Source organism: Propithecus coquereli, unplaced genomic scaffold (genome assembly GCF_000956105.1).
Source record: "Propithecus coquereli isolate 6110/MARCELLA unplaced genomic scaffold, Pcoq_1.0 Scaffold198, whole genome shotgun sequence".
NCBI lineage: Eukaryota > Metazoa > Chordata > Mammalia > Primates > Indriidae > Propithecus > Propithecus coquereli.
The window spans coordinates 1756735-1768219 of NW_012144744.1; the positions used below are offsets into that span (position 1 = coordinate 1756735).

At 39.9% G+C, this 11485-nt stretch overlaps 1 protein-coding gene across 1 annotated transcript in view; it reads left to right on the forward strand.

The window, feature by feature from the left end:
• Positions 1-8637: 8637 nt before the first annotated feature.
• Positions 8638-11485, forward strand: part of ANO5 (anoctamin 5) — a 61774-nt gene continuing 58926 nt past the window's right edge. Inside the window, 2 exon segments of the mRNA XM_012643485.1 lie at positions 8638-8653; positions 10778-10824. Of these exon segments, the coding sequence (XP_012498939.1) occupies positions 8638-8653; positions 10778-10824 (63 nt within the window).

Consider the following 11485-nt stretch of genomic DNA (forward strand, 5'->3'; position numbering starts at 1 on the left):
GTCATCTCATCCTTATTCTCAAATCACCTCATCCCCGCCTCAAACTCAAAGTTACTCCCTCTCAGCACTCTCAAGGTGGTCACTCAGACCTCTACCTCACCTTTAGGTCAGCACCAGTCATCAATTTTCCCCCCATTCTTCTTAAATTTCTAGTATTGCGGAGTTGGAGTTGGCAGTTCATAAGGTCTCAAACACGTGCAACTAACTGAATAAGGCCTGTGAAGAGGCAGACTGCCCCTCCCGCTCCAGGTTGAAGTTGGGGCGCGGCGGGGAGGAGGAGCCGGCACTAAGCGACCCTTTGAGGTGGAACAGGAATCAAGGTAATATGGGCTAAACGTCAATAGCAGATAAATTTTTAACACATTCCGTGCCAACCCCTCTACACTGTGCTCCTCACAACACCCCTAGAAGGTGGGTACTATTATCATTCTCATTTCAATATGTGGAAACTGAACTTTATAGAAACTTGCCCCACACTATTCAACGTTTAAGGGGCAGAGGCTGAGTGGGAACTCAGACCTCAAGGTTTGACCTTCCCCCCAGCTGTACAAGACAGAGATCCTGTTCAGCATGCAGGCAGCAGGCAACGCTGGGAGAAAAGTTAATACCCATGTGCCACAGGCAGAGGGAAGGGGCTGCCGGAACCTTGGAGAACCCCTGCCACGCGCTAGCCTTAAAGGGGGAGAGATTCCTTAAGGGGAGGAACTTTTTCTCACCCGACAAAAAATAACTCTCGAACTGAGAGCAGGTTCTCTCCGAGTGGCACCCCTGGGTGGGCGAAGGGCCCAGCGATGGATGAGGACCAGGACAACTGGCTGAGGGAGCATTTGGCCCGCCAGTGGGGATCGGAGGAGGAGGGTGCGGGTGAAAGGGAGGCGGCAGCCTCGGAGAACCAGGAGTCCAGGGCAGGGGGCGACCCGATAGAATGGGACCTGGGAAGCCTGTTGGGAATGGAGCTGGCCGGCCCCGAAGAGGGGCGGGAGGCGGCGGGTCGGGAGGAGGGTCGAGAGATGGGCCCCGACGAGGGGCGGGAGGCGGCAGGTCGGGAGGAGGGGCGGGAGGCGGGCCCTGAAGAGGGCCGGCAGGTGGCGGAGCCGGGGCTCGGGGGCCGGGACAGCCAGAGCGGAGAAGAGGGGGCCGGCAGCGAGCCAGCCAAGCCTGGGGGCGGGCGGACGGCGGTCCCTAAGGGTGGGGCGCCCTCAGGCCTTGAGGGAGAGAGGCGGAGAAAGCGGCACGAAGGCAAGCGTAGAAAGGACGGGGGCCAGCGCAGGGAGAAGGAGAGGTACTCGGACAGGCACCAGAACAGGTACTTGGAGAAGTACTGGAAGGACACCCACGAGCGCTACCGGGAGAAAGTAGTGCAGCGCAGGGCCACGGTCGCGGAGCAGGTGGAGGAGAACGAGGTCGGGTGGAAGTGCCCGCTGGAGAGGAACCCCACCTGGCGGAAGGGCCCAAGGACGGTGGAGTCCGAGGAGGACGAAGACGAGGCCTACGCCGGGACGGCCGACCTCTTCACGGATCGGCGGCAATCCCGGCGGCCCAAGATCAAATTCAGTGTCTGCCCCAGGGCTCCACCACACGCGCGCATCAGTGTCATTAACGAGCTGGCGAAGATGGGCGACCCGAATCTCCTGGAAGTGGTGGTGGAGAAAGGTAGGAGCCCGCCGAGAGGCGCTGAAAGAGAGGAGGGCTGCGCGCGTGGACCCTGCCATCCCCGGCGCAGGGGCCCCGGGGGACGTTGGCGGCTCTGCGGCTTGAGTCCCGGGGACGTTCGTGGCGAGGCATGGCCTGCGCGAGACAGAGACCTCAGGACAGACAGTCCGTGGTTGGGGTGGGTTTTGGCGCCCTGCAGCTTTGTCTGCTGCTGCAGCGCGCTCCCGACCTGCGACCTGTGTGTGACCCGTGACCCGGGTGGTCCCGGACGCCGGGGAGCCGCGGAGGAATTCAGGGGGCTTGGCTGGCGCGCTGGGCGGGTGCGCTGCGGTGCCTGCGCCGCCGAACCCGGGAAAGGAATGGTCTCCCCCCGAAAGCCTCAGCTTACCGTGCCACAACGGCTATCCCACGTGTAGGGAGCTGGTCCTTGAGTACTTTTGCCTCGCTCTTTTTGCCTATTACTGATCATGCTCTGAATGCTTGTAAATTATGGGAGGAGCAGATCTTAAGGTCTGTCAGCCTGAGATTCTTACGCTCTTGGGAACGCTGCTGCTTTTACAAAACGGCTTTCATTGAACCTTTGGTTCCGTGAAGAAATACTTGTCCGTTGTTTGCTAAGACCTTTACACAGACCTATAATCTCTGGATCTCTTTTAGCGCACACATTTTACTAAAACACTTTTTTTTTTTTTGCTATCTTCGGGACCTCAGTTCCCTCAGTGACACTCTATTTTTATGTCTTGTTTACTATTAGATCTAAACATGGAAACAGGTTTTTCAAGTAATAAAAGATCTGAGTATAGTCTTGCAGTTCTGTTTTTAAAGGCATCAAGAAATAGAATTTATTATTCCATCCTCCTGGGTCCCTTTTTTAACAGTTTTATTGAAATATAATCTACATACCATAAATTTACTCATTTAAAGTGTACAATTCGATGGTTTTTAGTATAAAGTTTTACAACCATCACTATAATCTAATTTTAGAACAGTTTCATCACCCAAATAGAAACCTCATAGGCAGTCACTTCCCATCCTCCCAACTCCCCACCTCTAGCTAGGCAGCCAATAATCTATTTAGTATTTCTATAAATTTGCCTATTCCAAACCCTTCATATAAATAGAATCATACAATATATGGTCTGTTGTAACTGACTTCTTTCTTTTAGTATAGAGTTTTTGAAGTTCATCCATGTTGTAGCTTATATCAGTGCATCATTTCTTTTAATTGCTAAATACTGTTCCATTGTAGAAATACATTATACTTTATCCAATCATTAATTGGTGAAATTTGGATAATTTCCATTTTTTTTTGCTACTATGAATAATGCTGTTGTGAACATTCATGTATAAGTTTTTGTATGAGCTTATGTTTTCATTTTTCTTGTGTATATATCTAGGAGTGGAATTGCTGGATAATGTGGTAGCTTTATATTGAACATTTTGGGAAACTGCCAAACTGTTTCCCAAGCATGCACCATTTTCATTTCCACCAGTAATGTATTAGGGTTCCAGTTTCTCCACGTCCTCACCAACACTTGTTATTGTCTGTCCTTTTTATTATAGCTATCCTAGTGGTTGTGAAATGGTATCTCAATGTGATTTTTATTTGCATTTCCCCAATGCAGTGACTAAAGTGGCAAGTATTTTCATATGCTTATTGGCCATTCATATATTTTCTTTGGAGAAGCATCTATTCAAATCCTTTGCCTGTTTTAAAAATTGAGTTATTTGTCTTTGTATTATTGAGTTGTAATGGTTTTTTGTGTATTCTGGAGGCAAGTCCCTAATTAGATACATGATTTGCAAATATTTTCTCTCATTCTGTTGGTTCTCTTTCCACGTTTTTGATGGTGTCACTTGAAACATACCCTCCTTTTTTAAAATCAAAAATAATTTGAGGACAGAAGGAAATAAAGCTATTGAAAACTTTAAGCTTTGAATAGTGGCTCCACGAAAGGATATAATAAGCATACTGATGGGTGGTCAGTGGTGCAAAAGAAGTCAGATGACTTTCAGAAGTACAAAATCGAAAGTCCCTTGCCATATTCATTTGATGATTTCCTCCTTTGCTGAGAATCACATTCTTCTGTAATCTCAGTAATCCAAAGCTCTAAATATACATAAATATTCATTTAAAATGTTCAGTAATCCCTTATAATCAGTCCTGAAGTAAAACTATGTCAAGGTACAGAAATATATTCTTCACTGAAGAAGCGCAGAGGGAAAAATGTGTATTATGTAATGTTCTATGTAAAATGAAGAAGAAATGTTTCAACATGGCATTACAGAGATTGACCATTGTCTTCTTAAGGTTGCTTGAAGTATGATCTAATTTAGCCTTAAGATTTTTTTTTTTATTAGAATTACAAATTAGTATCATTTAAGGTTATATGAAGCATGACTCCATCCCCGGAAAGTTTTATTTATTTATTTATTTATTTATTTAATTTTTGAAACAGGGTCTTGCTCTGTCAACTGGGCTAGAGTGCAGTGGCATCATTATAGCTCACTGCAACCTCAAACTCCTGGGCTCAAGGGATCCTCCTGCCTCAGCCTCCCAAGTAGCTGGGACTACAGGTGCGCATCACCACGCTAGACTAATTTCTCTACTTTTGGTAGAGATGGGGTCTCGCTGTTGCTCAGGATGGTCTGGAACACCTATCTTCAAACGATTCTCTCACCTCGGCCTCCCAGAGTGCTAGGATTATAGGCATGAGCCACCATGCCCAGCCCAGGAAGATTTTAGAACTTTTCACAGAATGATTTCAGTTTTCTCTTTTCTTTACAAAGGCTTTTGTAATCTGTTTATGCTCTCTCCTGTGATCAAAGCTGTGCCTCTGATTTGGGTGGAGGTAAGGGGAAAAGATATTGATGAAGAATGCCCTATATTTGATGCTTGGATCTAATAACTCCATTCTATCCAAATTCCTATATACAGATTTGCTCACAGATCCAGAACCCAGGCATCAGAGAAGTCTGACATTGATGGCAGCAGGGCCTAAAAAGCAGGGTGGTCCAGGCCACTCAGGTGACTTATTTTTTTAGATGTTACTCAACATTTTACTGGGTTATTTTACTGGGTCAGTTTTACCGCCCATTATTGAGACCTTTGTTATTATTAGGCGTCTTTGTTCATTTTCTGTTGCTACAACCAAATATCACACTGTAGGTCATTTATAGAGAAAAGAAGTTTATTTATCTCTTGGTTTTGGAAGCTGGAAAGTCCAAGGGCATGGTGCTGGCATATGGTAAGGGCCTTTGTGCTGCATGATAACATGGAAAAGCAAAGGAGTCTGTGAGACAGAGAAATAGGGCCAAACTTGTCCTTTGCTCAGGAACCTACTCCTGAGATAACAAACCCACTCCCTAGATGATGGCATTAATCCATTGGTGAGGGTGGAGCCCTCATGTCCTAATCATCTCTTAAAAGGTGCACCTCCTAATATCATTACAATGGCAGTTAAATTTCACCGTGAGTTTTGGAGGGGACATTCGGTAGCACTAGGGTTCTATGAAAAGTGCATTGTTATGAGGATGTGTTTTTTTTTTTTTTTTTTTAATATTGATAGTAGAGTAGAATTTTGGAAGCCTACTTCCATGTATGTTTTCTTCTGTAGTTAAATGACAATTATAAAAACAAAAGTGTTGGCTGTAGAAGACTGAAAAATTCTAGATTACATAGCATCAAATTTTAGTAGCCGCTTTCATTTCTACATTGTAAAATATAAACATATTTCTTAGAGTAAATTTACCCATACAGGTAAGCCTCAATGTTGTATATTATGTGTTTCCTAAATCACCTTTGAAGATTGAATATGAGAGTGTTAAACAATTGATTTACATGCAATAGGATTTCTTCCAAGAGAGACATTAACATTTTGCCTTTTAGATGTAACAGTTAATGAGATATTTCTAGTAATTGTTGCGTTTTCTCTGAATCTCTTTTCTTCACAGTTGAACCTGTAAGCAATCAGTGATTTCCAGGCAGCTAATTTTCTACTGTCTATTAATTTTTAAAATGAAGTTCTAATGGCAAAATGTAATAGAACACTTAAATAGTTACATAGACAAACACTGCTAGTAAAATGTCAAAATGTATTGCTGGAATTGAACTATTGACTGATATTGTAAGGACATTCTGATATGAAATGTATTTTCTTTAGCTGATTTATGGTCAGCATTGGAAAAGACAGTCCAGGGGTTTAGTGTTGGAAAAGACAATTTAAATGTTTGATGTAAAGTTGCTTGCATCTTTACAGCTACATTAAGCATTGTGTTTAAACCACCTGTCCTTTAGTAATGTGAATATTTGACTGCAAAGATTTTATTTTATACTGCTGATTAGGAGTGTAAACTGAGAAGACCGTTTGGTAAATACAAGAGCTATTTTTGGACTCTGGCTTTGTTGGAGTGTTGTATTCTTAGTAATGTGCCTTCAGTGAGAACCCATGGCTCAGTCTTTGAGCTGGCTTTACTTTTGGCATATATTTGATGATTCCCCACAGTGAACTGGTACCAGATCCTTCATTTCTCTGGTTTTTAGGCCACAGAACGAGTTTAGTCATCTCCATTCATTCTAGAGGAATTTGGAGCAATAGTAAGAAGCTGACAGATTCGTTGGCTTTAAATCCTGCCCTTCAGTCAGGCTTCTGTTTTGACAGAGACTTGGTGTTTATGCATAGGTATTCCACCTTTATACTCTATGACGGAGTGTACAAGTGTGCCTGAGTCTATAGCACATGTGAACATCTGATTGTCTGTGTGCATGTGTGCGTGACAAAGCTAGGAAGCAGTAAGTGTGAGGGGGTGAGAAGGAACGTACTGTGTGAAGAAACAAATCTATCCTCTTGAATCTTTCAGCTTTTCAGAAAAGTATACAGTTGACAAAATGTGCTCCTTCTGGCTCTCAAGGAGTTTGCAGTCTTATGGAAGGAAATGTAGTTGGATGAGGTGCCTAGAAAGGGCAAATAATTATGGATGTTCTTCTGTGATGTTACAGCAAAATTCAACTAATAACAGGTTCTTAGAAGTTAGGTATAATGAAATTTGAAACCATCTAAATTAACTTTTCATTGTTTGCTACATTAAAATTCATTGGTCTGGCATGCATTTTAAATAGATCTTTTCCCCCTGCATGATTTTGTAACATCACATATTGGTCATTTGAGAAATATTAGTTCACTGAGTTGTGCAGAGCTGCCAAACATTGACATGTTTCATTGTAAAATATCAAAAAGTCACATTAACATCAATACTGATCTCAGCAGGACAGTCTTGTGAAACTCTTCAGCTCATGGTGACAGATACAAGTTTTCTAAAATTCTGACTTTCATTTGAAACTCAAATGTTACCAATGGCAAAAAATACTGTCAGCTGTTTTCCATGAAGTGACAGGTTCATGTCATTAATTTTTGAGATAATGTCTACCCATTAGCCAAGTCTCTATGACCATATATGTTTGTCAGTCATACTTTCAATTAAAATGGTGTTTCATGAAAAAATCAGCTACTTCACCTTGCAGTGCAAGGTGTTTTTTCATGAAATAACCATAGTTCTGTGGAGTACAACAGCAGTGCTTCATGCATGCATCCTATTTCTTTATAGATTATTAAAAAGATGTGTGTTCAGGGTAAAGATTTCATAGAATTAGTAATTTTACTGTTTTATTGAAGACATTTTTAAGTTAAAATGGGTTTTTGTTTCTTTTTTTACTGAGAATGCATGTAGGTGGAAAATACAATGACTGCTAGTATAGTTTGGTGCCATGGCCTTGATTTGTGTGATGGCACCAGCAGGTTTATCCCACTGCTTTTGCACCATCAGTACAAATGTCAACAAAATGAAAAGGCAAATAAGGTATTACTATTATCAAAAAATAAATCTGATCTTGACAGGGGTTGGCAGACTGTACTTTGAAAATTGCTGACGTAGGATTTGTATTGTCAACTATAGAGTATTGTGTGTGTATGTGTATAATATATATGTATATATGGTTGTATGTGTGTGTATAATCATTCCTCAGTGCCCTCAAGGGATTGGTTCCAGGACCCCTTGCGGATACCAAAATCCTCAGATACTCAAATCCCTTATATAAAATGGTATAGTATTTGCACATAACCTGTGCACATCTTATCATATACTTTAAATCATTGCTAGATTACTTATAATGCCTAATACAATGTAAATGGTATGTAAATAGATTAGTACGTACCACAGTGCCTGACATGTGGCAAGTTCTGGATTTATTTTGGCTTATCATTTTCAGGAACAGTAGTGAAATAACTTGGTTCCTATGCTAGCCTGCTCATTCATTCCATCAATAAATGTTTGTCAAGGAATTTTAATCTGCAAATCAGTATGCTGAAAGAACAAAATCATACATTATGTCTACCTTTCAGGAACTTATAGTCTTTGGGGGGGAAAAAGACATTCATCAAAAAGCACACATATCCTTATAAATTTGAAACTTTGAGAAGTGCCATCGAGTAGAGACAATTAAGATGATTTGAACTAGTCAGATAGGTGAGAGAAGGCTTTTCAGGGGAGAAAGTGACTTATAGGCTGCTATCTGAAAAAATGTGAGAAATTACCCAGGGCAAGGTTGGAAGAGGAAGAATGTCTTGGTCTGTTTTGTGCTGCTATAATAAAATACCACAGACTGGGTAATTTACAAACAAGAGAAGTTTATTAGGTACTTGGTGGAGGCTGGGAGATTGAATCCAAGATTGAATGGCCGCATCTGTTGAGGTTCCTCATGCTGTGTCATAACATGGTAGAAGGCATCACATGAGAGAGAGAGTCCATGTGAGAGAGCCGAATTCCCTTTACAGCAAATCCCTCCTGCCATAATGGCAGAGCCCTCATGACCTTAACACCTCTTAAATGTCCCACCTCTCAACACTGAACTTTGGGGGACAGATTGAAAGCGTTACAGAGAACATTCCTTGCAGAGGAATAACTGTTAAGGTACCATGAAAAGGGAACATGAAACTGAAAGAAGGTACAAGAAGACTGAAAGAAGACTAGTGGGCTGGGCTTAAGAGAGCAAACGGTTGAGGCTGGAGAAGTAGGTTGATTTTGGTTAATTTTAAAGGTTTTGCTAATCAGGCAAAGAACTTATTATAACAAGAATGATCTTTATCTTTTATTATCAAAGTTATGGACCATGAATCTGCTTTTTTAAATAAAATAAAATAGTAAATAAAATACATATTTCTTACAAACCAGTATTTATTTTTCACATGAAGGCTTGTTTTAACAAATGAACCAACAAAAATCTAAAAGTCCTCTGTATAGAAAACTTTGGACTTTATACCCCAGCTGACTTATAATGATTGAATTTGTATCAAGTAAAGATTTATCTATATTGTGGGTTCAACGATTTGAGAGAGTAACTGAGTGATTTGCATAGCCTATGGAAAGGAATTGGACTGTTGTAAGCTTGGTACAATTAATTTCATTTAACATATGTTTAATATTGTTTTGTAAAATGAATTTTTTTCTTGGATTATGAAAAGCCATATAAATGGTAGATTTAGTTTTTATATTTTTGGAATATATACTAACTCTTCCTAAAATTGCAGTTACTATGGATGGCCTTTATATGGTAGCAACATTTTATTAAATTTCCATTGTGACATTTCCTCCAAAAAGTTTTTTGTATAGAAAGTTTTTGTTTGAGAAATATTTCTCAGTGTTTTTCCAAGTTGGAGTCACTAAAGAGTAAGAATCTGAATTCTATATTTAACACTCTTTAGCATCACAAACTTATTTGAACATTTATTTTAGTCCAACTGACTAAACATGTATCGATTACAGAGCTATCTCTGTGTCAAGAAAGTAATTTGGCCTCTTTAGAATTTGGTAGTGCTCTGGTAGTGTTTTAATTGCAGCCAATCTAGTTAAATTTCAGGAGAACAATCTGAGAGAATATTAAATCTCACAGGGTGAGAATAACAGATACCAATGGACATCCCTATTGGATATTTTCCTTTTATTATTTTTGTGGCTATGAATTGATAACTGCATTGATAAGAGATTAATGCCAGAGATTGTATTCTACACATCAATAGTTGATGCTTTTCCCCTAAATTATAGTCAGTTTTGGGTGAGACTTTTTGTTGTTGTTGTTGTTCAAGTATATTTTATTTTATTTTATTATTTTTTCTTTTTTTTTTTTATTTCAGCAAATTATGGGTGTACATATGTTTAGGTTACGTGTGTTGCCCTTGGTTCCCCCACCACCGAAGTCCGTGTTTCAAATATGTCCATCCTTCGGGTAGTGCGCATTGCACTCCTTGTGTATACAAATACATTTTTAAAAAATTTCAGAATATTGCAGGAGTACAAATGTTTTGGTTACATCAATTGCTTTTGTACAGTTTGAGTCAAAGTTATGAGTGTGTCTATCATCCATATAGTGTGCATTATACCTGTTAGGTGTGAATTTATCCATCCCCTCCTCTCCCCTCCCACTTGCTTAATTTCTGTTGAATATTACAACAATATGTGCTCATGAGTGTTGATCTATAAGTTTCAATTTAGTAGTGAGTACATGTGTTTTCTTTTTCCATTCTGTAGATACTTCATTTAAAAGGATGGTCTCCACTTCCATCCAGGTTATTACAAAAGGTATTAATTCACTATTTTTTATGGCTGAGTAATACTCCATGGTATAAGTATACCACATTTTATTGATCCACGCATGTATTAATGGGTACTTGGGTTGTTTCCACATCTTTGCAGTTGCGAATTGTGCTGCTATAAACATTCAACTGCAAGTGTCTTTTTTACAAAATGTCTTTTTTTCCTGTGGGTAAATACGCAGTAGTAGGATTGCTGGATCCAATGGTAGGTCTACTTTTAATTCTTTGAGGTATCTCCATACTACTTTCCGTAGAGGTTATGCTAGTTTGCAGTACCAGATTTTGGTGAGACTTTTTTTAGAGGCTGTTTTGAACAACTTAGCTCCAGGAAGGTCTTGTATATTTTCTTCCTGTATATTTTCTCTGAATTTTTTTTTGGTTGGTGAATTCCTATTTTATTCTGATGCAGACTTTTGAACATATCCAAATATGATCAGTTGTCCAGTTTAACATGTTCTTCTTTTTCTTATTTCATTTAGGGAAAAGATCCAGTAGAGATACAAGCTACGCTTTCCACATGAATGAGGTAAGTTAAATGTATATGTATTAGTTTCTTGTGAAAGATCCTGTTAAGATGATGAACAGACAAACTACAGACTGGGAGAAATATTTGCACATCCTGTATCTGACAGAGGACTTGTATTTTTAGTATATAAATAACCTACAGAATTAAATATTGATATTAAATTAATAGTAAATCGATATTTTTAAAAACTCAATTAAAAATGGTCAAAGTATATGTGGAGACATTTCACTAAAGAAGAAATTTGGGTGATAAGCTATGAAAATATGTTCAATATCCCGAGCCATTAGGGAAATGCAAAATAAGACCAAAGTAGGATATCACTATATACCTATTGCCGCAGCTAAAATAGAAAATAGTGACAATACCAATTATTGGTGAGGATGTAGATAAACTGAATCTCTCATACATTGCTGGTGGGTATGTAAAATGTTACAGCCACTCTGGAAAACTATTGGGCAGTTTCTTTAAAAAGCAAATATATAGTTACCATGTGACTCGGGTAGTCATACTCTTGGGCATTTATCTCACAGAAATGAAAACATATTCACATAAAAACCTGAGCACAAACGTTCATAGCAGTTCTATCTGCAGTAGCCAAAAGTGAAAACAACCCAAATGTCCTATAGTAGGTCGAATGATTAAAAAACTGTGGCTGCCTTCC